This window comes from Heteronotia binoei, chromosome 1, assembly GCF_032191835.1.
Source record: "Heteronotia binoei isolate CCM8104 ecotype False Entrance Well chromosome 1, APGP_CSIRO_Hbin_v1, whole genome shotgun sequence".
Taxonomy (NCBI): domain Eukaryota; kingdom Metazoa; phylum Chordata; class Lepidosauria; order Squamata; family Gekkonidae; genus Heteronotia; species Heteronotia binoei.
The window spans coordinates 110,786,481-110,814,216 of record NC_083223.1 but is presented as its reverse complement, the minus strand read 5'-3'; the positions used below and the strand labels follow the sequence as shown (position 1 = coordinate 110,814,216).

General features: G+C 40.2%; 1 protein-coding gene across 1 annotated transcript in view; it reads left to right on the top strand.

Moving 5' to 3' along the window:
• The window catches only part of TRDN (triadin), a 143,295-nt gene that overhangs the window by 79,454 nt on the left and 36,105 nt on the right, over nucleotides 1–27,736 (top strand). Inside the window, exons 6-8 of the mRNA XM_060237137.1 lie at nucleotides 5,109–5,168; nucleotides 18,687–19,043; nucleotides 23,960–24,070. Of these exons, the coding sequence (XP_060093120.1) occupies nucleotides 5,109–5,168; nucleotides 18,687–19,043; nucleotides 23,960–24,070 (528 nt within the window). The remainder of the gene's footprint in view (nucleotides 1–5,108; nucleotides 5,169–18,686; nucleotides 19,044–23,959; nucleotides 24,071–27,736) is intronic.

The following is a 27,736-nucleotide window of genomic DNA, read 5'->3' as shown; positions in this document are numbered from 1 at the left end:
TTGTTGAATTCATCAGTGCCAAAGCGTACATTCATTCTAGATATTTCTTAAGTAGGGATTTGCATTTGTTTCCAAATTAGCAGAAGAATGTACTGAAAAGGTCTCACATTTGTGAACTAACAAAACAAAGATATGAATCAGTGAATGCCTTTTGTTTCATTGATTTCTCTGGCATCTGGTGTAAATGGCTCAATTAGATCAGGGGGAGATGGAAGGAGTCCTAGATATGAAACTGACACTGACACTGACACTTTCCTGTCAGCAAAGTCAAACCAGTCTTGCAGCAGAACATAAATATGATGATATTTCTTTCCCAGTGTTTCCAACATTCATTGCTGGCCCAGTGGTTAGCTTAAAGCTCTCCTTCTCTATGTGTATGTTATTGATTACAATAAATACAATTTGTACATTTGTGTATGTTAGAAACACTTGTTGAAGTGCATACATCCACTCTGCCTTGTTGTCTGTCTTTCTGTGCGCACAAGCATAATGTCTGCATCTATGTCCTATACTGCTTGAGGTGCCAAATACTACTACTTTTCCTGATACAGACTGCTTCATGGATTCCTGGGCTGCAGGCATAAATCTGTCTGTCTCTGTGCCCTCTCTATCTCTGACCCTTTCCACATTTGTATTTTGCCTTGGTTTCAGAGCGCATCCAAGTTTTCTATGTTGTATCCTGGTTTCATATCTGTCTTGGTGCGCTGCTTCTTATGTCTTCTGCATTTCTTTACTGTCATTCAGCATTCAGACTGCTTTGAGTTCAGTGTTGTCCCACAGTTAGCAAACTGCTTTTGCTGCGCTTCTCTGCTGTATTCTGCTTTCAAGATGTTAAAGTAGAATTCTTTCTGTGGTAGTTCAAGCACCACCCAGTGCCTCCCCTGATTCCTCTGCCCTCTCTATTGGTAACTCCCCATCCCTCATTCTGATTGGTTTCATTATTTTTAAAAAACATATGTCCTTGTTGTACTTGAACAGGAGATGGTGCTAGCTAGCACGTTATTTCTCAGTTGTTTACTGGCGGCACTTCTTACCCTTATTTACTTGTTGCAGTTGCAGCTACAGATTCATGTGACTGTTATTTCCTAAATATATTTTAACTCTAAACAGTAGTCAGACATTCGTTAACATAATTGTTATTCCTTCAAACAATCAATGTTCTCTCCCAAATCTGATGGTCCCAGACTATCGGTTGTTTTTTTTTTTCTAAAGTGTTCATTTCAGCTGTTCACTCCTTGGGTGAGGAGGGATGATAGATGTCCTCGTTGAATCCCCAGCTGTAGTTCACATGACCATCTTTCATTGTGTCAGTGCTTTCTCCCTCTGTTTATAATGTGGCTGGGAATCTTCAGCTTGCTTCTCTTGTTGTCCTTTCTTGGGTGCTGTATTATCGCTTGATTTTAATTAATTCAAGCAATGGAAGGCAAGGTAATGGAATTCAAGGCGTGTCCTGGCTAGTGTTCCCTCTAAGCTGAGTTAGTGTGAGCTAGCTCACAGTTTTGTAGCCTCTAGCGCACACATATTTTTCTTAGCTCAGGAAAGATGGCCCCAGAGCAGAATTTATGCAGAAGCTGAATCGTTCACTCACAACTTTAATGCCAGTAGCTCACAAAGTTGAATTTTTGCTCACAAGACTCCACAGCTTAGAGGGAGCATTGGCCCTGGCATGAGCAGGAGACACTGGATCTACTCTGCCTTTGGGGAGAGCAGGAGGGTTGACATGTTTGAGTGTATTGCATCTGAGATGGCATTGCGGGGTCTGGCTGCATGCATGTGTCAAATGCAAGCTGAAAAATCCCTGTGGTTTGTGTGTAGCCAACTGCATCCCTATCCCTGGTTGGGTATGCTGCCTGTGTTCAGGGATGCCAGCTATCCAGCACTACTGTCAAGCACAAATTCTTTTAGGGAAACAAATATTACTCTATATTTCACAGCAACTTGCTAAGTAGCTTTTTACACGATACAACATGAACTCTAAGATTCACAAGCCTTTATTGTAATTGCTTATACCCTTTCTGAAGTTTGGCAGAGATGATCCTTTTAAGAAGGTGTAAAATCCTGCAAAATTAATTCAAAGTTTAATGGGAAACAAAGAAGCTACTACCAGAAACAATGGAAACAAAAATGAGTTTAGCAGCAAAAATAAGCACATACAAACAACAACCTCAAAACAAACCAAAACTATATCCCTGTTAAGTGGTGGTCAAAACTGGAGGCCACAGGTGATAAGAGTAGTGATGGCAAGAGATGTGGTCAAAGAAGGGGTAGAAATGGACAAGCAACTTGGCCTCTGCTGTGATTTGGCTCTCTGTATAGCAAGAACTGGATGTGATTCTTTATTTGAAACTTCGTACTTTGAAACTGATTAGACCTTGAGCACTATGAAATATTTGACTTGAAACTGCCTAACTTTCCTGAATTATATTCTTTCCATAACATTTCCCTATGAAGTTTTTAAATACCTTCGTTCTTTCATAGTAGCAGTCAGTGTTCCCTCTAAATTGAATTAGTGTGAACTAGCTCACCACTCTTTAGCTTCACACCTTTTTGTCTTAGCTCAGGAACAATGCCCCAGAGCAAACTAATTTATGCAGTAGCAGTAGCTCACAACTTTTATGCCAGTAGCTCACAAAGTAGGATTTTTGCTCACAAGATTCCACAGTTTAGAGGGAGTATTGGTAACAGTTCCCTTACTGCTAGTCTATTAACCTTGGATGGAAAAAAAATTGAACTCTTTCTCTCTCTTCCTCTTGCAAATCCAGTGCAATGTACAGTTGGGAATTTCAATTCTAGGACCATTGGCATATGCTGATTTGCAAAATTGGCAAAAAACATACCGCTTTCAGTATTTAAAATAGGTTTGAATAGGTTTTTGTTGTGAATGACATAATAACTTCAGGAATTATATTACTGCAGGTGATATATATCCTCACATTATCAGGAGAGGTGATGTCCACAACTGAAAATATACAATTGTAAACTACTGCAAAAGCAGAAATCTAGAAAGGTTTTCCCTGTCCTGCTTTTTGGTAGCTAATGAAAATCCAGCAACATCATTTAAAATAGATAATTCCTTGCAATAATTTAATAAACTGTGCTGTCATCTTATAAAGAATCAGGATGGTTGCCTTGGTGACAAAGATTATCATTGCTACTGCTAGATTCTGTCAGTTTTCTGAATGTGAATTCATAATATTTAGGATTATTATTAACAATATCCCTCTCTGATGGAGATAAATTACATCCTTTCAACTGGCCATGTAAGTTTTCTATTAAAATACAACTGCTTTGGCAACTCAGCATAAAGATATGATACGATTAACAGAAAATTAAAGATATTTGTCACAGAGAATACCCATGTACTTTAAAAACTGAAAAGGAGTTTTGAAGAATCTGATTCTTTTTCCTGTTTTAAGTGCGAACAAGCCCTTAGGGCATCTGGGTTTTTTATCCATAAACATATATCTAACAGTGGCCATTTCTTTTATGAGAAATACTGACGATGTGCCCAGAGGGTTGATTGAGGGACAGGCGGTTTTGTGGGAATGGAGACACAGGTTTGTTCTTTTCTCTGACAGTGTTGTCAATGACTCCTGCTTCTTTTATTTCATATAGTACTGATCAGAAGCCACTGAGAATTGGGTCTACTTCTAACTCCATAGCCATAACCCTTTAGCTATACAGTTCTTCCCCAAGGATCTGAAATCTTTCACTGCAATTCTGAACAGAATTATACCATTCTAAGTCAACAGAAGGCTAAAATGGTTTAGGATTGGACCATTAATCTAATTCAGTGCTGGCTCATCAAAGGGTTACTATCCTTGATTGCTACCCTTGATTGCAGCTCTGATTGCCACCTTCTCCATTTTTATGTACCTTGGTCCCCTGATTCTCATTGCCTCTCTGCATCCCAAGCTACAGCACCCAGCTTCCCTCCTCTTCTCATTCCTCAGGTATCTTTAAAAACATCACTGGCAGCTAGGGTTGTTAGGTCCAATTCTGAGGACTTTGGAGGTAGAGCCAGGAGACTTAATTTCCCATTCCCTGAAATTAATAATAATAATAATAATAATAAAAGCAATGCAGTTCCCCAGAAAACAGTCTTAATTTCCTTGTCCCTGAGCAGCTGGCTGCACTTCCACTAAATGAAAGTGAACATGCACATGCGCACTCTCACAGAGTAGCCAGAATAAACAGCATGCACACACTTTTGTGATCTCAGTGGGTCAATTTATTCATTGCTGAATGTAACCATCTGCTGTATTTCAACCAACTTCTTTAGACTAAAGCAGAGCAGCCTAGGGAGTGGAGTTTTTCTCCAAAAAAACCAGAGAAATTCTGCTCACTTCTCTTTCTTTTTCACATGCTTCACACACTCACTGAGAAGACCCACATGGCTCAGCCTGCTCACCTTGCCCATTCAGCTTTCCTCTTGCTCAGATTTAAAGGCACCCAAACAGTCCAAAAGACAGGCAGTTTGCAGGCTTCTTTTAAACCTGCAAAGATTTAAAGGCACATGGTGGCTGTTTGAGGGGGCTTCCCCCCACTGGCCAGCTGGCTGGTGGTGGGGAGAAGCCTGGAAAACTGGGGGATCCTGGGGCTGGCAAGCCTACTGGCAGCTATGCATGACCTTCAGGGTGCAATGGCAGAGAGATGGATGCTACTGCCTCCCCAAAATGTGCTGCCCAATGCCAGTGCCTTACATTGCCTCATTAAGGAGCATCAGTCTCCTTAACTACTACACCAAACTGGCAAAAAAGATGCCACAACCAAAGAATACTTGAAACTGATCCCTAATCCCAGATTTATATAAGCAATAAATTCAGCAGTACGGTACTATAGAAATGTCTTCAAGTGTTTGTGTGTGTGTTTATGTTTGTGTGTGAATGAAGTCATACAACGCATATTAACAAAATCACAAAATGCAAAAGAAAAATAATACATTTTGAAAATAGTAACACAACTCTATCAGTGCCACATATGGGCAATATATTTTATTCATATTTCAGATATTCAGAGCACTAGCTGATGTGTTTGTAATGTACTTTCTTTGCCACATTATATGACAACAGTTCTTCTTCTATTAACTTAAATGATATTGCTTCCAGAGATCCAGATAGACAAGACTGAAAAAGATGAGAAAGTTGAAAGAAAGCCTCCACTAAAAGGTATTGGTTTTATTATGTTTATACTGGTTTTATTGTGTTTGTACTTCTATTTTGTATGTTTGTATAACTGCTGATAAATCTGCTCTGAAAACATGCACAAAGATCTTATATTAGATTCAATAGTCTTATTTTTTAGTTGAATATCATCCATTGATAAAAGACTCAGCATGGAGAGTGACTCTGGAGAAATTGCTAAATCCCTGTTACTAAGGTGAAGTGGAGAATTTCCTGTAATGGATACGATCCAGCACTGACATAGCACAATTTTACTTTGGGTAGATTGCACTGAAATGCACGGGAGTGCCCATTGTTATAAATTAGAATGAAACAGAATACAATTCAACTTCCTGCTAAAAAAAAATGTTCACCTTGGAGCTGGTCTAGATATGTAGCATAGTGAGGTGAGTGCTGGTGAGGCAGAATGGACTGTACCACTGCATGTAAAAGATGAGTTATGCTTGATCACTTGCCAATTTGGCTCTTGTACTTACTCATCTCCTACAGTGGTTTCTCACAGCCACCCCACTTGCTGCTGCTTCCAGTTTTTAAAATAATGATGGTGATGATTTTTAAAACTCACATTTGAGACTTACTACATAGGTATCTTTGTGTGTATTTGGTGTCTTCCCATGAACTCAGCTAATTTTGTGATCTGTTCTTGTGACTCCTTCTTCCATAGATACCACTTACCATTTAGGTGCAAAAGATAAGCAATGCGAGCCGATGTAAACAAAATGTAAGCAAAGTGAACTGATATTGCTCACTTCAGTGGTTTCAGTCTTATTTGAGGCTAGTAAGCTTGCTACCTTATTTTCATCAGATTTACCCTCCAGGGATTGCAATATAGGATCCAGATAGTATGAACATAAATCACAATAGAATCTACAGGATAAAAGTACATGGTCTGTTCATTCAGTTTCCTTCAGCCCACAGGCTGAAGGAATGATATTTTTTTGAACCTCCCATATAGCATGGCAGAAGGAAGCACATTAAAACGGGCTAACATAAATGCCCTTCGAATATGGGGGTCAATCAAACAAGAAAAATACTCTGTAAGTGAACCACTAAAAGGAATCCCCCATTGCATAGGAGAGCAACACCCAGAAGCGAGACTTCTAAGGTCTTGAATCTCCACGTCAATTAATCTGTTTGATCGTGACAAAAGCATGCCTCTCCGAAAAAAGGGTCAGATCATCGATGCTAAGCCCCACTGATGTGATTTTCTCTTCAATGTGGATCAGCCAATCAGATAGTGTCATTATGTCTCATTAAGTGTAAATTCAACTGCCAATCATGTATTTACTGAAGCTTACTGAAGTCTCTGAAAAATTATATAATTCACAGTACCCATACATTAATTGTTCACTGCAAGGGGAAAAACAAAGCAACAGGTGAAGCACTAGAATAAAATCCTTCTCCTATGTGTGTCAAGTTTGAATCTGGAGAAAATTTAACAATGTTCCCTCTACCAACAGCCTGAACTAGTTCAGCTCATTCTACCACCTCAGAATTCTACTAATTCAGTCTGCTGCGTACTAGTCTTCCTTCAATGATTTTTCCCCCCTGAACAACAAAGTACAAGAGCCTATATAATAAAAATAGAGCAATTCTTGAAATCTGAAGATACTGTTTGAACCTGCATGGTCTGAACCACTTATGTCCGTCCAGTGTTTCCTATTCGCAGGGTCGCAACAAGGCACCAGTCCATAGAAGCCGCAATACCAGGTTGCAAGAAAAGCCAAAGCTAGCCCCGCCCCCAGCAAAGGATGAGCTCTGCTCTACTTTCTTTCCCCATCTCTGTGTTGTACAGAGAAAAGCTAGCTTTGAAGACTGACACAGGCTGCAAAGTCTGAGCTCCATTTGGCTTTCTTCTTTCCCCTGTCTCTGTGTTGTGCAGAAAAAAGCTAGCCTTGAAGACTGACACAGGCTTGCAAAGCCTGAGCTCCGTCTGACTTCCTTCCCCTATCTCTGTGTTGTCCAGAGAAAAGCTAGCCTTGAAGACTGACTCAGACTGCAAAGCCTGAGCTCCATTTGGCTTCCTCCCTTCCCCTGTGTCTGTGTTGTTCAGAGAAAAGCTAGCCTTGAAGACTGACACAGGCTACAAAGCCTGAGCTCCATTTGGCTTCCTTCCCTGATCTGTGTTGTGTAGGCGACTTGACTCCTGCTTTGTTCAACTGCTTCAGACCAACACGGCTGCCCTCTTGGATCTATGACTCAGGCTGCAGAGCCTAAGCTCCATTTGGCTTCCTTCCTTCCCATGTCTCTGTGTTGTGCAGAGAGGAGCTGAGCTGCCTCTCCTTCCTTCTCCCCCACTGCCAGTGTTTGAGGGAAAAGCTGGAGTCTACTGGCACTTTAGACCCATGAAGTGTTCCTCAAGGTATGAGCTTTCATGTGCCTTGCAGTATGTTCTTTTGGGGAGATTTCCCTGGGAGGCCTGGGCAGCAAAGGGGTGGTGGTGTTTTTTTCAGCCAGGAGGCATGGGAAGTGGGCATTCCAGTAGCTTTTTTTTTGTTTACCAAATGACCCCTGGGCAGAATTGTTGCTGGCTGGGGTCATCTGATGGTGGGTAAGGCTTTTTTTTCTTTGTCCATCCCCCCCCCTTTTTTTCTTTCCCTGCAAGTGATACTCTGTCTGTATTCTTGGTGCTGGGGAGGAAGCAACAATGGGAGGGCTTCTAGTGCCCTGGCCCCATTGGTAGACAATCTGGTACTTTTGGGGCATTGTGTGAGAGAATTTTAGACTGGATGGTCCACTGCCTTATCCAACATGGCTTCTCTTATGTTCTTTTTTTCTGTGTCTTTCTTTTCATGCCTTTCTTTTCTTTTCCTTTCCTGTCCTTCCATTTCATTCTTTCCCTTTCCCTTTCTCTTTCTTTCTTTCCTTCCATTTTTACTGGATAATACTTTTTTGTTCATCATACTGTTGTTGCAGACATAGGAGCTCTGCCAATGAAAAGTTGGCACCCCCAGTTGTTGCCAGCTGGCCTTTCTATAAGATTTCTGTGTGAGTGAGTGAGAATGAGAGGTGCGGGGCAGAAAGAGATTATTGGAGATTACTGCTGTATATCTCAACAGCACTGGAAGTGATGGTACTATGAATCTGGCATCATTTTACTGGCCCTGCTTTTAACAGCAGTCTGATACCAAAATTAAACTCCTCCTGTAGATATTAAAAAGGATGAAAGAAGTTCACTGGCTAAATATCTGTACAACAAGTTGCTTTTAAAGGCATGGGGAATACAGCTAGTAAAAAACTGCAAGCCACTCATAAATATCTTTTTTGGGATAACTGCAGAAAAGCTTATATGAACTTCATATATCTTGAAATTAATTCATTAATTGCAGTACAATTCTCTGCTACCTTTCACAGCAATTTCCCAGTGTTTTAGCCAAGGAAAAGTATGAGAAATAGCTGTCAAAAGATTTTCTTGAAACCAAGCAAGCTTGGTTGTAGCTTGAGGCAGGGTTCCAGTAGTAGCAGCTGAAGGAAGGGCCTACTAAATGTGTTAGCATATTTTGAGGTAGAGCAGCTGCCAGGGCCCAGTGTGGGTGGTACACAGTGCTGGCATTCCTGATGGCAATGGTAACAGCACTCCCAACTGAATACACTGGCCAGTACTGTTGAGAAAGGGATGTGTAAGTGGTGTAGGCAATTGAACATGGACATTAGGAGTGCTTGCAAGCTGGAGAAGAACACACAAACAGATACGTGAATGCAGGTGTGGGGGTGGAAAGAGAGGACCGCCTGCTTTCCACCTGCATTTTGGCTCAGCATGAGTTTCAGAGAGATTTTTCTGAAAAGGAATTTACTTCAGAAGAAGAGACAGGTTTGGAGGAGTGCCCTGGAAATGACATCACAGGAAAAGGTGGAGATTTGGTTCAGTGTGCCTCGGAAGTGACATCACTTGGCCCTTGACACCACAGGAAATGACATAATTCCTGTCTCCCAGCTCCATCCCCAAAGTCTCCTGGCTCCACCCCCAATTTTAAGCTGCCTATCATGTGTCACAAATAGGGATGGACAGGGCTTTTTTTGTAGGAAAACCCTAGCAGGAACTCATTTGCATATTAGCCCACACTCCCCTGACACCAAGCCAGTCAGAACTATGTTCTTGTGTGTTTCTACCCCCAAAAAAGTCCTGGGGATGGACATAATCCTAATCTAACCTTTCTTTAAATCTTGATAATATATTTCATTATTTTGATGGCTATAATTATCATGAAATGGATGGGAAAGGGTTAAAGTTGAATTCAGTCAGTCATTGGCATTGATTTTGGCAGAATGTCAAGGGTATTTTTTCCCTCTCCCAAAGAAGCAAATTATGGATTCCATAATTTGACTAACTAAAACCACAATCTGAGACCTCTTGTATGAAGCGGTGTGTTATTTCAGAGCAAATTCACAACTGTATTCTGTTTGCAGGACTTGACCCACAAGGCATCAACTATTCATATAAATTGCTAAATGCATTGTGGAAAGGAGAAGAAAAGGATCTTGATGGCACAACTCATAGATGGGATATCCTCTCTTCCTGTAGCAGGAAAGAGGCTGAAATTCAGAAAAAACATCTCTGTATTTTCTCATTACTTTCTTCTTCAATAGTCTTCAACACCAAACTACAACATGGTTAAAAAGTCCTTTAGGGTACATAAAAATATTTTAATTGTCTTTATCATTGACACCCCCCACCATTGTTGCCCCCATCAATGTAAGGATATATATGCTTATTTATTTACTTTATTAGATTTATATCCCACCCTCCCCCTAGCGTAATGTAGATGTATCAACAAACACAGAAGCAGTAATTGCAGATATTATTTGGTTATATCAGACAGTAAAGACTAGACACAGTTCGGGTTTATCACTGTGACATCAGAAACTATTTTTCCCTTCCAGAATGCTGTAAAATATAAATGATTGCACTCTATATTAAAATACTCATCAGAGGTAATAAGGAAAGATAGGGTTTTTAGTTTTCCAGAGAAAGATATATCTTGGGGCTACACAATCTATATATCTAATTCTGAACATGGCCTCAGAATGTGTTTCAAAAAATCTGCACAAAAAATCTGCCATGCACGGAGAAGGAATTTTTTTATTGCAGGTTTGCCAAAAATATGACATATAAAAGGATACATTGAGGGGTTTAAAAATACCCCATTTATAGAACCCATGTCTGTTTTTAAAAATAAAGAAATGGCACTAAAGATCTCATTAAGACTACATCATGAGATCTCAGTGGCCATTTTAGGAAGGAAAAACAGAAAGAAAAGAGAATGTATGGAAATAGTCTCATGAGTGCTTGTGAATCCTCCCCTTGTAACAATCTAATCTTTAAGTAGTTTTTAGAGGTTTATGCTTATTGTTCTACTATTATACAAAGTAAAATTCAAGTTTGTAAAATAGTTTTAAAACCTTATTACCTTAAACTACAAAGAAATCACAATAAACTACATTTCAGCAAAAGTTTATCAACCTATAAAGAGCTATGTGACTGTGAAGAAATGCATTTTTTTCCTGGGAAGTTTGAGCTGAGCAAAACTTCCACTTTGCATTTTAAAAGGTTTTTCTCCCTCTGGGCGAAAAACCTCCCTCCTTATCTTTCTAGAGTGTGGTCTTACTCCAGTGATTATTTTGTATTTACAGTACTCTCTGCTGAGGTGGCAGCCATTTTGACCATATGTTTGCCTAAAGAGCTGAAGACAGCTTCAAGGTAGAGGGCACTATATAGGGAGTGTCCTCTATATTCCATCCTAAGCAAAAGGAGCCTGCCTATATTAACATCTCATAAGACATGTATAGAGAAACAGACTAGGGTTACCAGGTCTGTGTTGGAAAATACCTAGAGACTTTGGGGGTGGGGTTTGAGGAGGAGTTTGGTTTGAGGGTGGGGTTTGAGGAGGGGAGGAACCTCAGCATGATGCAGTGCCATAGAGACCACCCTTCAAAGCAGCCATTTTCTCCAAGGGAGCTGATCGCTACAAGCTGGAGATCAAATGTAAAAGTCGGAAATATCCAGACCTCATCTGGAGGCTGGCAACCCTAAGACAGATTTGCATTTTGCCCATTTCTTTTAGCACCCCTGGCTCAATCTGGCGCTTTGCTAAAAGTATGCTCGTAAACATTTCCTTCTTAATAAATATAATTTTTTATGCTGGTAGTGGTTCTCTGTATCACATAACTACCACTGTCTCTGACACACTATTTTAAAAGGAGTTCAAGGAGAAAGGCAGTCAGTTGGCGAGTGGCTATTCCTCCAGGTGTGCACAAGGTACTAAACTGTCTCCATGATAACCCAGCGCTGGGCAGTTGGAGACAAAGAGGCAAGGCCCCAGAACTTGGGTGGGAAGTTGGGAGTCCTGACTCTCCCAGTGGGTAATTCTGGGAAAAGGTCATGTAGTGGTGGTGGTTACCAGAGAGAGAGACCTTTTCAGGTGTTTGAAAAACTCAGAATGGCAGGACGGAAATGGGGCCTGCAAGCTAGAACAGGCAGCCAGAGTGACAATAAATAATAATTTGCTATTTGTGTATAGGTAAAGTTCATGGGTTAGGTGCCACAAACTGCTAGCAGAGGGGTGGCCAAATGTGCATAATGTAAGAGTCACATAGAATAAACTTCAGATGCTGGGAGCCACAAGATATGAACAAATATTACACTCACAGTTTTATTAAAACTCTTAATACTTTCTTTGCAAAGAAAGATAAAATACATATTATGCATTTAACAACATGACCATGCTAGGAAACTTTTTTAAAAAAACAAAAGCTGGGAATAACAGTCCCTGTAAGACCTGCATAAAAAGGTTAGGGAATTATTGTTTTGCACCAGTGAGAGAAGGAAACAATCATGTAACCATATAAATCACTGACCATGGTTTGCATCTTTGTGCATCTCTCTTTGCCTTGATACCAAGGTTAGTAAATACAGCTCCTACAAGAGCTATGAAACTAAAGGGGAACCCAGAACCATCCTCTTTAATTCTGTCCTTCCTTCCAGTGGCTCCCTCGGTTCTAGCGCTCTCTTTCCCTGCTCTATGTTTTCAGGCAACCTCTGTGGCAAGCCTGCCTATTCCCCACCCACCCCTGTTCCCCACTTCACATGTCAGAAATAGCTGCCTACTTGAGTTGGCGCTCAGAGGCTGACTGAGGTTCCAATTATAAACATGCTTACTTGCAAGTAAGCTTGCATTAAGTTTCTCCTCAACCTCCAGGAACCGCACAATATATGTGAAAGAGCCACATGTGGCCCCCAAGCCAGTTTGGCCACCCCTGTGCTAGCATCTTATGTTCAAAGAAGCAACTCTTACCCTTCTCACAGTGGCTCTGTCACCCGCCCCCCATGCCTTGGTCTAGGTTAGAGGACTTCTCCAGACAAAAAACCACCCAGCATGGTGGGGCTGCAATAAGAAGGAGGCATTAGACACCATTGCTCTTCCTCTTTTGCCAGGGAAGCCTATTATGCCACAGTGATCATTCCCTACCATCTCATTGTAGCTCTTCAATGCTTGGAGGGGTGGGGGTTGGTCATGGGGATCCCTTGACCACCTACTATGCCTTTTCAAGGTTTACAGAAGATTATTGTAGGAAAGGGGGGACAGGAAAGATCTGTATTTAAGTGCTTGGTGCTTGCAGTTTATAGGATCCAATCCAATATTCCTAAAAATAACAATAAAATGCAAGGCTTCCCAGTTCTTGAAATCCAAATGTTGGTACCTGGCTACAGCCTGGGGTAGACTCCTTCAATTTAAAAGGCACAGCTCAGAGCAGGTGTTATGGTGAGTAGAGCCTAGGGAGTAGCCAGTGAGTAGAGCCTAGGGAAAGAACCCAGCTGAGGGGAAGTCCAGCAGTTTGAAATAGATCCAGAGTCAGATAGAACACAAGGCAAAAGCTACCCATTCACCAGAAGCATATGGATGATAAAAACAAAAATCACAGCTAAGAAGAAAAGGCAAACTTGCACTTTTGGTGAAAAGTGGTCTAAAAAAAAAAGATCCAGCAAGATTGGTGTGTGTGTGTGTGTAAGGTTAGCTGACAAATTTACCTGATGTAGTGAATAAAATGCAAGTTTCCACACTGTATTTTGCTGAAATATTCTATCCTCTTACAGTGAGAAATATTGCTAAACTTGGGGAACAGAAAGTAATATTTTGGGAGGTTGTATATCTGGAAAACCCTATTATATCTGGAAAGCCGCCCTGAGCCTGCTTCGGCAGGGAGGGTGGGATATAAATTAAAAAATATTATTATTATTATTTGTCTGGTGAGATTAGTAGTTTTCCATATAGTTCCTTAAAATCCTGAATGTGTAAAGATGGGCAACAGTGTAGAATGTGCAAAGATGGGCAACAGTGTAGATCAGCTGCTGTCTGTAGGTGTCAATCCCAATGATCTGCAGAAGGCAGGACGTTAGCAAGCACTGTTTAAGCTAACAGCCCATCCTGAAGATATGTGCTTACTAAAGAGACGCACCATTACACATCTACCTTCCTGCTGCTGAACTAATGTGCAAAAATAAAAGCTCTCTTGTCCAGCAATGCATTTTTGGTGAGATCAGACAGTTGCACCGTCAAGGGGCACAAACTAATCTCCCACATGGAAATAAGCTTGCTGATGTGATATGAAAAAATTGATGATACAAAATAAGTTGTTGCTTGTACAATAAACATTTTAAGTCCTTAATTATCTTGTTTCATATATCACTATGAATTAATAGCAGTGTAGTGTGCTGAACAGACTGCTAAATTTGGATTAGGAAGACCTCTAGTCAAATATTTGCACAGTATACTGGACAGGTCTGTTGTGAGGAGAAAATTGGCAGTATATAACTTGAAGGCCCTTGGAGAAACAGCTAAGGCTGCAAATTTTAATCAGTCAAGTAACTAATTTTAATCATCATGGTATGTACTCCAAAACAATCAACAATACAAAAATATTAGCATCCTGAAATACTTGTCACCATGCAGTCTCAACTGATTTATAACTTTCTTCCTATATCAGATTTCACGACATTGATGGGTCTTGACCTTGTTTGGTGTATGGCTAAGTCTGTACCTGGCCCCAGAGTGTGGATAAAATAAATCCACACAATATTATCATGAACAAACAGTGATGGTGCTTCTGCAAATCTGGAGGACCTCCAGCTGTAAAAGAATAAAACATTTTTTAAAAAAGTAAAGGGGGAATAAAACATTTAAAAAAATTATGTGATCTTGTCAGTCATTTCAGACAACTGTGGTTGCCTAGATAATAAAAGAATGGTTGCCACAGTTTCATTTTGAAATCAGAGGTGACTTGTGGAAGAAAAAAAGAGTAGCAGACAGGAAAGATAAGAAGAATATGGGGAACAGGAAGCCTACAGTAGGGGAAAGAAGATAGAGCAAAAGAGGAAGAAAATGGCAGAAGGGTAGGGACAAAGAGGGAAGCATGGAGAAGAGAGAAGATGTAGGAACTGAGAGTAGTAGGGAAGAAAGAACAGTGAAGATAGCTTGGGGAGAAAGACTAGCAGAGGAATGAGGTTCTCTCCATGACTCCTTGCAGGACTATTTCATGATCACAAATTTAATAAAATGATGTTAAAGATAAACTTGCCTTTTCATTATATCTTTTGTTTACTTACTTTCATGTTGTCTCATACAATAACTGGTTACTTCCTTTCAGATCCTTTTCACTGAGATTTTCTAATATTTAAAGCATATTTTAATTGTACTGTTTCCTTAACCAGCAGTTTAGTTCAAGTGACTATGTTTAGTAGGTTAACAGCCTTATCAGTAAATATTTTAGCATTGTATCATGAACCTGCTTCTGTATAGTCTTGGGAAATGTACATAATTTTTCTCTAAACTACACATTTTGAAATAGGAAATAAGCTATGAATAATACCTTTTATCTGCAGCTTGTCTTTCAAATTCTCGCTAGCTCCAGCTCCCTAAAGAGTTTTATACTGCTAGTATAAATAAACAGTCCACAGCATAATTGTGACCCTTCCCTCAGTTAAAAATGGGGAGTACTTAAGGGTGGTATCTCATCCCCCCTCCAGTATTTCCCTCCCCACCCTATTTTCCCTTTCTCTCCCCCTGGCAGCTCCAATAGCCTCACTGCTTTTCCTACTCTTTCTCCTCATCCATAGCTGCTATTCAGCTTTCCTTGCATTCCTCACCCACCTGATTATCTTTTGCTGTTCTTCTCCCCCATCAGCCTTTTCTATTTCTCTCACTTTCCCCTACTTCTTCATCATTCAACTTTTCAGTCTATTCCACCACCTTTGACTGGCAGAAACCAAGGCATGGAAGGCTCAGCAATATTGTTGTGGTGGCCTAGCAACACCCCCCCCCCCCAATGGCAGAGATCTCAGAACATAGCCTTGTGAGTTTTCAGTAGGCATTCATCTCTTAAAGCCCCAGATGTTGTATATGTTATATTAGGTTTTCTTTTTTCCCCTCTGCCCCCCATTAATTTTTTATGGTCAAAATATCCTGAAAGTAATCTCAGAAATAGCTGAGAGTTTGCACCATCAAACACATTCTCTAGGAATGACCACATGCAGATGATTTTAACCAATATTTCCCCATGCATTTATTCCCCATCAGCTACAGTCAGGGGATTCTTTACTGCCATTTGTTCCCATTCATCACAACAACTTGAGATCAAGAAGAAGAAGAAGAAGATATTGGATTTATATCCCGCCCTCCACTCTGAAGAGTCTCAGAGCAGCTCACAATCTCCTTTACCTTCCTCCCCCACAACAGACACCCTGTGAGGTGGGTGGGGCTGGAGAGGGCTCTCACAGCAGCTGCCCTTCAAGGACAACCTCTGCCAGAGCTATGGCTGACCCAAGGCCATTCCAGCAGGTGCAAGTGGAGGAGTGGGGAATCAAACCCGGTTCTCCCAGATAAGAGTCCGCACACTTAACCACTACACCAAAATGGCTCTCCCTCAGGACCCTACCAAACCCCTTATCATTTCACAGGGCCTGCAAAACAGAGCTGTTTCTCCAAGCCTTTGGTTGAAGTGACTGGTATCCAATTAAGTTGACCTCCTTGCTGTAGCCTTAATACTTTACATTGGCCCAGTTTGTCAGAAGTCCTTGTTACCTGGCAGCTCCAGTCTTTGACTCAGTATATTCCCAGCCAATAGCCATGTGTTTTAATTTTTATTTTAACTGTTTTGACTTATTATGTATTTTTATGTAATCCACCCTGAGCCCACTTGTAGGGAGGGTGGAATATAAATAAACAAAAATAAATAAAAACCTTCAGTTGACGGCCTCACTGAATGGCACCTAGATGCAAATTGGTCACTGAAACAGTTGGCTGTGTTGTAGGTTCAACAGATGAATGGCATTGCATTGTGACCTTCTTCTTTCCCTGTTAAATAGTTCCCTGCAAGGAAGCAAAAGAGACACAAGGACAGTAATAACTGTTGTTGTGTAGTAGCAGCAAACAGGAAGTGGGCATAATTGTTATTATAAGCCACCCGGAGGCAGGGTTTATATTGCTCCATTAGTCTATTGGCTATTGACAAGGTTGCCCCTCATCAACTTCTCCTGCACTTGGGATGAAACTCTGGTTTACCACAGAGCTGGGTCATCTGAAAAGGGCTGGTGGATGTCTAGAACAGGCCTGGAGGAGAAATCATATTGAATCTGACAGATTGGAAGAGCTCATTGGAAGCCCTTTGAAGTGGTGGTGATGGTGGCAAAGAAAAGTTGCTGATGAAAAATTAGATGATACAAAATAGGTTGTTGCTTGTGGAATAAACATTTTAAACAGGCACAAAAAATGAACTGTGATACTTCCGCCAAGTTTTTGCTGATAAAATATAAAGAATATGTGCAAATCTGAATGTGAGCTGTAACGTAAGGCCTAATACAGCAGCAGAAAGGCCTAATCCACTGCCTGGCCTATCTATAGATAATTTTAGCCCAGTTTCCTGGATGGACATCGACAAAATTCTGGGATCTGTGAAGGCCCCTACCAGTACCCTGGACCTTCCCCATCCTGGCTGCTAAAATCATGTAAGGATCACATCAACAAACCCTTAGCATCAATTATATCAGTCACTAACTCATGCCACCTTCTGCAACCACCCAAGAAAGCAGTTATCCATCTGCTACTTTTAAAAAAAACCCATCCCCACAGAAAAATGATGCAGCAGGTTATCACCTGGTCTCTAGTCTACCCTTTCATTGCAAATTGATTCTCAATAGCAGACCAATTCCAAGTCTTCTTGGATAACTCATCTGTTCTAGACATATTTCAATCTGGCTTCAGGCCAAGCTATGAGGCAGAGACGGCACTGCCTGCTTTAGCTGATGATCTCCGTCTGAGTGTAGACAAAAACCATGTCTCTCTGTTATTCTTAATGGATTTACCTGCAGCCTCTGATATGGTAGATCATGCCATCTTGTTGAGATGCTTGGAAACAAGTGCCTCAGACTGGTTCAAATCATTCCTCATGGATTGAACTCAGAAGGTTGCCATTGGGAACCAGTTGTCACTATATTGTGGAATTCCACAGGGTATAGTTCTAACCACCATGCTTTTCAATATATACACAAAGCCCTTAGGCCAAATTATTCACAGCTTTGGGACTGGTTGTCATCGATGCATTGGCAATGTGTGTGTTTGGATAGAGTATGCTTTTTACTTGCATTCTACAGGTACTCCATTGGTTGCCCATTTGTTAATGCCTCACCCTCTGTGCTCCACCACAACAGCCCTGATCATCTGACCATGACTTTTGCAGGTGCCACCCTCCAAATGGGCAAAATCAACAACTGCCTGTGCACATGCTTTCTCTGTTGTGGCTCCTGCCTTATGGAATGACCTGCTTAAAGAAGTCGGGAGGCCTCCCACTTCCCTAGCTTTTTGCAAAACTGAATTATTCAAGAGGGCCCTTCTGCACAAGTAATAGGGCAAGACTGTACAAAATGGTTTACAAACTTACTTGGATAAATGATTAGGGAATGCGGTACTTCTATATATAGCATACTGAAAGTAGGATCCTATTATGTAATTTTTGCACTGCTTAATGTGTTATGTTAATTCTTATGTTGTGCTTGAGTTCTTTCTGGTTGGTTCCAGTTTTCTACAATTCTAATGTATTATTTACTGAATGTCCCATTTTCTTGATCGGACTATGTATAATCCACCTTGAGTCCCTGTAAGAAAGGTGGATGATAAATGATGTAAATAAATAAGTGGCTTAATGAATTATTTTACCAATAAGGGACCAATTAGTGCTGAAGACACAGGGTTGGATCTGAAGAACTAAAAACTAATTTGTTCCCCTCCCCCTGCTCCCAAGAAAATATTCTGTGCAATTCACAAACTGCATTTTTAATATAGGGGTGTTTTCTGATGCCCCCAAGAAAATATTCTGTGTAATTCACATACAGTATTATCAATATTGGTGGTCTAATACAGGAGTGTTTTCTGATGCCAGATATTTCAATATAACCACACTGCTATGAAATATACCTATTTCAAACACATGACAATTTTGGTGTTGTCAATCTAGAAATTCACAAAGAAAAACTTGAGAAACCTGAAAAATTGGAGAAACCTAAAAAACGAGTGACACCTGAGAAGCCCGAAAAACGGGAAAAACCTGCAAAACCTGAAAAATGGGAAAAACGGGAAAAACCTGAAAAACGGGAGAAACCTGAAAAACGGGAGAAACCTGAAAAACGGGAGAAACCTGAGAAACTTGAAAAGCTGGAAAAACCCAAGAAACTTGAAAAACGAGAAAAACCCGAGAAACCTGAAAAATGGGAAAAACTTGAAAAACGGGAGAAACCCCAAAAACCTGAAAGACGGGAGAAACCGGAGAAACTCAAGAAACTAGAAAAACCTGGAAAAAAGGAAATACCTAAAGGTAAATGATAAGTAATGGAAACTGCCTTGTTTGTAAACTGCTTCTGAATCAGAGATGCTGTGGATAAACAAATGAAGCTGTGTTATTTTGGATCTTGTGTTACCAAATGCAGCAGTGCTTTTGGAAAGGAAATTTCTGACATGTCCTGCTGCTTTCTGCCACTCTGGTTTGAAATTCTGCTCCTGGAACTCAGTGGACCCCTGGGAATAGGCAGCAAGGAGGAAGGGATATGGAAGTCTGCAGTGGTAGAGTAGTAGAGAAGCCATAGTCTTTTGCTTTTTAAGTTCATATTAGCATTTAGGCACTGAAAGAGGGTTTCCAACGTGTTTTACACAAGATAGTTGTGTCCATGTTGTTTTTGCATAGACTGTGAGGCGCAGAGAAGGGATATGGTAGTTGAGTTTCCACATTCTCTAGAAAGCTGAGACTGTTCAGATACATCATCCTCTGACATAGTTTCTAGACTTCTACCTGTTCTTTCTATTTTTTGCCCATTAAAAAGTTGATTTTCAAGCAGCTTGAGCCCTAAGAGTGTCATCACTGCATGTGGAACCAAACAAGGGACAATGTGCCACATTCTTTCAGCAGCTGATATAGAAGATCTCTTGGGACTCTAATGACTATACAACTGTCACATTCACAATGGGAGTTCTAGTTGGGCAGAAAAATTACCTTTTCTCAGGAACAAAATATAGTTGTTTTGTATGCTGGGAAGACACATTCCTGACAACAGAAAGCGGTCTTATGAAAAAATTTCTGTACCCCAGATCCCAACTAAATAATACAGTTATTGCACACAAAGAATACAAACGTTCATTGTCCCAAAAGCCCTTTAGGAATACTGATCTTGTCAATTTGATGTTATTGAAAGAATAGTTTGTTACAATGAACCATAATAGTAGCTCCAGGATCCAGGACAAAAGCTGCTGCATTTTTGGCAGATCCAATGCAAAATGTGCTGGGCTATCACACAGGAGACTGCTGGTAGCCCAGCACATTTTGCATTTGATCTGCAAAAAATGTGAATTGAGGTACAGCCATTTATGAAAAACATATACTAGGTGTTGCCACTTATCAGTGGCTTGCACTATAATGTGGCAGTCTTGCTCATGTGAACACTATTGCTATAATAAAAGTTCTGAATTACCCCAAACCTATTTCCATGAAACATTTTAGGCTTTTGATGCTGGAGTCCTGAAGAGAGTAGTTCACTTTACCAGTGGCCTAACAGTAATGCCTTTGAGACACCAAAATGATATGGGCTTTCATTTACAGAGTTTGAATCACCAGAGAAGAAATAATATTTAGTTTTAATTTCTACTCAAATGGAGAACTTTATGAAAAGATTTTTTTAAAAAAAAATCAGAATTGATTCAGAGGGCACCTCATTAGCCACACCATTAACATCTGTCCATTGGTAGGTTAAAACAAGGGTTCACCTTACTGTACTGTCTGTAGCATTCAGACAGAGAGAGAGAGAGAGAGAGAGAGCATTCAACGTATTTTTAAATATGGTTGCAGACTGAATAGTCAGTCCTCTTTTAGTTTTGTATTGGGTCAGATGGTAATGAAGTTCCCTCAAAAGACTACTTTTATAGGGCATAGTTAGACAAGTTAGACATATTGACTTTATCCTTCACTTTATTTTGGATTCCAGCAAATCCTACGCTTTTCTCTGACAAAAAGTTTCATCCTGTTTTTCAATATATTATATCACAACAAACAAGATGAAAACAAATGTTGATATTTTAAACTGCTTCTCGCAATTAAGATCTGAAATGGATTAAAGTCATACATATATGTAGTCCATGTTTATCCCATCCTTCCTCAAGGGATCTCAGGAAAGTTTACATTATTATTCCTTACCCATAGTATCCTCACATTAAGATGTGAAGTAGGTTAGGCTGAGTGCAAATGACTGGCCCAAGGTCATCCAGCAAGCTTCAAGGCAAAGTGGGTATTTGAATTTGAAATTTCATCTCCCAAATCCTAATTCAATGTGCCAACCACTACACCATTGATGTATTAGTCTAGAATCGAAGGTGAAAGCATGGTTCTTTATGATTACTTTGTGAAACTTTGGGTGGTTTCACATAGGAGATTTGCCCCGACCTAGCCCCATCTCTCATTCAGATTAAAAGTGCATGATCACACAAGCACATCTGCCCTCCAAGCTGCACCCGTTCTCAGCCCATCTCCAGACACCTCCTATCCGCATAAAAAAACCTACCTGGATTTTCCTGGTAGCATCCCCTTGAATTGGATGTGGGTCGCATAATCGGCTGCTGTCTGAATGCCCCAGAGCAACTCATAAGTGGAAGAGCTATGTGATCACGCCAAGCCGTTTCTAGCACAGTCGGGGTTTTTCCCTCCCATCCCCTCTCTGAGGAGCACTTGTGTGCTTCTCTGATTGAACACACAGACAAGATCTTTTTAAAAAAGACAACCCTTTCCTCATTGGGTCCGTGGTTGAGCCAGGCTAGCAGTGTGAATGGGCAACCTTTGACCGCTGCCGGGATCCTGCCACTTCAGCAGGGGCTGTCTGATAGCCCAGAAATGCTTCAAACTGAAGCTGATTTTTTTGCAAAAGGATAAAATCATGTCAGTTTCACAGTGTGAAACCAACCTCAGATTCAGCCCACAGGTAGTTAATGAATCCTAACTTGGGTTGGCAAGTTCAGCAATGCCACTGCTTCTGCTGTCTCCCAACAAGAGATCCAGGTGTTATTCCAGCCTGCCTCACAGAACCCAACTGGTAGAAAAGCCTTGCCATATCACCAGATTGCTTGCCTTTGGTTGCTAAAGGCTGGCTCAGGAAGCAGCAAGACTTTCATATTAACCCATTCCCTAACTCTCACTCCTCCCAGAAAATAATATCCTGTTGCAAATATCAGTGTAACTCTCACGTGCAGACTTGGCCGAACTCTCTCCAAGCACCCCATCTCTGCTCAAGTTATACAAGATGCTTACAGTTGGCACTACATGCATCCAAGTATTACCATGGTTTTGTGTCATGTCTTAAGTTAACTGACCTGGTATTGGCCACTGTGTATCCTTCCCTTTCCATTACACTTGTTAATATTGGCACCATATTCTTCAGGACAAGGGCAAGATGGCATCAAAAAAATGGCATCATAACAAGTGACTAATATTTTTTGAAGTCAAGAACATATGGTTTTTTAACATAAAGCTTTATTTGTTAGCAGTTATTGGCTGCAATCCTGTGCACATTTAGGATTCTTAAATACTACTAATGTCAATATATTCCCATCGCAGTCCTCAAAAATTATCAACAAGCAAAATATTTTAGTCTTATATAATAATCACTCTCCTCCCCTTTTCAGTTTCCAGAATTTTTCCATTTTGGAAAGAGGTTCTTGCTTGCCAGCTAAGTAAAAATCTTGCTTCCTTGAACTACTGAACCCCGATTTAGTTATTAGTAATTTTAAGTGCGGGCCCTACGGGACATTAGCCAATTCCGTAGGGCGTGCAAAACCACCCTCTTCCGGCTAGCCTTCCAAGATGGAACCTGAAATAAACACCATGCCATCACTAACATCAATATAACTGAGATAGCAATGAGATGAGATAGATTGATTTTAGACTTTTTATATTATGTAAAACTTAATGGTAAATTTTAAATTGTATAGAAATGTATAATTGTTTTATTGTTCAACATGGCTTTTGCCACAACCTGTAAGCCGCCCCGAGCCTGCCCCGGCAGGGAGGGCGGGGTATAAATAAAATTTTATTATTATTATTATTATTATTATTATTATTATTATTATTATTATTATTATTATTATTATTAAATGTTGTTGTAATATAAACAGCTGGTATAATTCTCATTGCATAATAGAGACAAAAGTATAACTCCCATCATTATACTAGAGTCTCAGATCCAGCACAGATGAGATGCTAAACAAAGTTACATCCTTCTAAGTACATTGAAGTCAATAGTCTTAGAAGGGTTTAACTATGTTTGGAAAAGGAAAAGTCCCCTGTGCAAGCACCAGTTGTTTCCGATTCTGAGGTGATGTTGCTTTCACAACATTTTCACGGCAGACTTTTTACAGGGTGGTTTGCCATTGCTTTCCCCAGTCATCTACACTTTCCCTCCAGCAAGCTGGGTACTCATTTTACCGACCTCAGAAGGATGGAAGGCTGAGTCAACCTTGAGCTGGCTACCTGAAAACCCAACTTCCGCCGGGGATCAAACTCAGGTCGTGAGCAGAGTTTAGGAATGCAGTACTGCAGCTTTAACACTCTGCGCCATGGGGCTCTTAACTATGTTTAGGTTTGCACTAAATTGTGAAACCAACATGGGAGGAAATTATTAACTCCTCCTTCCACTGCCATGGTCTTCCTCATATTCCTGCTCCCAAAACCATTGCCTTGAATAATGAAAAAGACAGTAGTCACAGTCACAGATTTTCCACCATATTGTTGAGTCTGGCTTTCAGCCAATTGTTGGTATCCTTGATACCTCACAGTTTCAGTGTTTTGTATTTTAATTTTTAATTTTCTGTGGAATTTTTTTTAAAAAAACTAGTTCTTTGTAGCTCTTTCTGCAGTAAAATGTTTAATACCAGTAAATTTGCTGTCAAAACAGTTTATGCAAAATTGCAAACAAAGATAATGAGCTTTTCCTGTACAAGAAAAGAGGGACAGCAGATCAAGTGAAAAACAATGGGAGATAAAGAGTAAAATTTGCTGGGCTCCATTGCTTCATGGTTTCCCCCAATTTTTACCCAACACAGGGGGATTCTTGTCAGCCTTCCTTAAAATGAATAGAGAAGGCAGCTGTGCCTGAAGAGTGAGGGCTAATCTAAAGGCCTTGTTTTGTTTTGATTCTAGTCTGCCAAAAAAGCTGTTTGTTTCCCTATGTTGTATAAAATATGCCTGTTATTTTGTAGTGCACAAAGAAAAGCTGGAAAGGCAAAAAAAACCTGAGAAAAGAGAAAAGCCTGAAAAGAGAGGGAAACCTGAACAACTTGAAAAACTGGAAAAGAAAGAAAAAGTCATAGGTAAGCATCCCTTTTCATGAACTAGTTGGTTGCAATGTTCTGACTCATCTATTGACCGCTAGAGATGTGGGTAAATGACACCCCCCCCCAAAAAAAACAAGGGAGAGAGGGGTAGGCTCCCACTTAAATTTGCTCCTCACTGCTGTTCCTCCATTTGGCAGTAAATTGGTTATGTATCCATCAGCCAATAGGAGGCCAGTCTCTGGGATTGGTGCACAATACTTTCATGTTCTTCTCAGTGAAAATAAAGACACTTATTTGATATCACATGAACTACTTAGAAGAGGGGGGAAAGCTAACAAAGGACAGGAATCAGCACTGACTCCAAAAATGAAATGTGGAAGATACAGGGCTTTGAAAATGAAGATGAAAGAGATTGAATTGAAAAGCAGTGGACTGGGAACATAAAGTGAGATGGATGGAGGAATTTGAAGGTAGTACAGGAGGCAAAAATTTGTTGAAGTAGCTAAGTAGGTACTGAGCAGGGGTGGGGAAATATGCTACATTCCTTTTTGCATTCTCTTCACACTTTACTGTGAGGAAATTGAGTTCAGAATGTGGTATCAATTTAGCTTATTTTTAGCTTATTACTGTTCCACAGTACATAATGCTTGAGAATGATAAAGAAACATAAATTTCCAGGCTTTTAAAGTTATTGGTTTTAAATCAGAAGGTAGTAGAATTAATCCTGTATTTCTTGTTAATCTGAAATAATAGTTTCCTTTGCAAAACTAAAACTCCGAGTCCTCACTGCTGGTTGGCATGATCAAAGTCAGACAGCAGCTGAGGCAGAAAAATTCTGTTGTTGGTTGGATCCTGTTCTTCTAGTCTTTTAATGGCAGCCCTCCCCCCTGCCCCTGGTGCAAGGAGAGAGCCTCTTGTTCCAATGGAAGGTGCTTGTGAGTGACAGGAGAAAGTCCTACCATTAGCAGAATAGAACCACATGATCCAATATCATGAAATGATTTGTGTTTCCCCAGAGCAGGGGTAACCAGACTGTGGCTAGGGAGCCACATGCAGCTCTTTCACACATATCATGCAGCTTCTGGAGGTCAAGGAAGAACTTAATGCAGGCTTATCCTCAACTAAGCCTGTGTAGCATCATGACCTCTGTCAGCCTCTGAGCTCCAACCCATAGGTAGGCAACTATTTCCACCATATTTGAAGCAGGGGAGGAGGTGGAAATAGGCAGGTTTGCAGGCTCTTCTCCGCCACAGAGGTCGCCTGGAGACCTAGAGCAGGAAAAAAGGGCGCAAGAGCTGCAATAGCTGCTGGAAGGAGGGATGGAGTTAAAGAGGCTGGCACAGGGTTCCCCCTTAGCTTCATAGGTCTTGTAGAAGCTGTATTTATTAAACTTATTTATTAAGGCAAAGAATGATGCAAACTTCTACAAACAGTGGTCAGTGATTTATATGGTACATTTGTGTTTCCTTCTCTCACTGGTGCCAAAAATAATTCCCTAACCTTTCCCTATGCTGGTTTTATGGAAACTCTTATTCCCAGTTTTTTTTAAAAAAGATCTTTTTCTAGCATGGCCGTGTTGCAAAGTGCATCTATATGTATTTTATCTTTCTTCACAAAGAAAGTATTAAGAATTTTAATAAAAATGTGAGTGTAATATTTGTTCATATCTTGTGGCTCTCAAACATCTGACATTTATTCTATGTGGCTCTTATGCTAAGCAAGTTTGACCTAGCCACCCCTGCCTCAGACTGAGACTGATTTCGCACTCACCCTATGCCGCTCTCATGTTCATCTTCTCGGTGCGGCGTCCTTCCGATTTCCCACTATCTGCCCCGGGGCTGCAGCAAAGATTGGTGTTTAAGTATAGCAAATAGAAACTGCTAAAAACCAGTTTCTGTTTGCTGTGCTTAAATGCCGATCTTTGTTGCAGCCCTGGGACAGATAGTGGGAAATCAGAAGGACATCACACTGAGAAGACGAATGTGAGAGCAGCGTAGGGTAAGTGTGAAATCAGTCTGAATGTTTATAGGCTCTACCTGGACATTGTGACTGAGATCACATCTTGAGTTTCTTTGAACATTTGTTAAGTCAGGGAATACTGAACTACAATCTTGCCACATGGCAGTGAGTAGTATGTATTAAATAAATTGTCATCATTTAGCCCCCCCCCCCCCAATGTCTGTTTCTTCTCTAGATCAGACCATAACACTCTCGGCTTGCATAGGATGATATTGCTTTGAGCTACGAGGAACCAGAAGCTCAGCATCACTGTTTTCAGATTTAAACATTCATATGTGTAAAGTCTGAAATTTTATCTGATTAGGTTTTAAAATTCAGGGAAGGGTAGTGAGGTGAAAAAAATGAAACATTGGTTTTAATTAAATAAGATAATGAGCCAGCATGGCTGCAGTCAAAGCAGTAGATAGAAAAAAATACTAATTAATTTAGTGATTGCTGAATTGTTTGTAGATAGTGTGATGTTAAATGTTAAACACTTTATTCTTTAGAGAATTGAATAACAAATCACAGGTTTTCATAATGCATTTGCATACCAGCAGGCATTTTTTACACATGTAGAAACCACAATAAGGATATTTCACTAACACATAGCAAGAGTTGTATCACATTGGGCAAAATCATTCTTCTTCCTCAGCTGCTTTGTTAGCTTTGGGTAGGTAGCCATGTTGATCTGCAGTAGAAGACCAAGATTAAATTCCAGTAGCACTTTAAAGTCTGGTAGTACTTTAAAGATCTTTAAAAACAGCACTTTAAAATTAACAAGATTTCCAGAGAATAAGCTTCCAAGAGGCAAAACTCCATTTGTCCCCTATTAGCTGAGGCTTATGACATAATATGTATGTCAGTCCTTAAGGTGCTACAAGACTATCTCTCAGTTTCGTTGTAACTGGTTTACTCACCCCTCACATAGAACAAAGGTCCAATATACCAAGAAGGTTTCCTGCCTTGCGGTGTTTTCACACATACAAAATAATACACTTTCAATCCACTTTGGAATTGGATTTTACTGTGTGAAATGGCAAAATCCGCTTGCAAACAGTCGCTGAAGAGGACTGAAACTGCATTATTTGGGAAAGACTGAGCATCTCCTTAGTTTTGGATCTTCATGTGGAAATAGGAGTGCTGCAGAATTTCACAGCCTTTTCCTTAGATTTGGTTTTTCTTTGTACAAACTGAATTTGAGAGCCATTATTTTCATGTATTTTTGGTTGTTTTATACCAAGTTCCAGCATTAACTTTACACATTTTACCATTATGTTTTGCATCAGTTACATATCAAAACTGTAAAAGGCATTAAAATGTTATTGGGAAAACCAGCAACAAAAATGGTTGATACAAAAAGGCTCACATCATTGTGCAAAAACAATGTATCCCCTCTATAAAAAAATGGGAATGAGACTGGTGTTCTTCAGAGGGCTTATTAAAACTCATGGGACTTATGAAATAAGAAAATGTTACTTGCCTGAGACCCTGAAGGGGATGACTTTAAATTAAAATATTCTGTAATATTTTGACAGTTTTTGATTAGCTGGGATATAAATCAGATAAGCATATAATAATAAATAACCTTCCATGGCCTCCATTATATCCCCAGGATTGACTGTTACATTAACTGCTTCAGCAGAAATCATGGATTGTACATTATATCTATTATATGATTATGCCATGGAATTGCCATGAAAG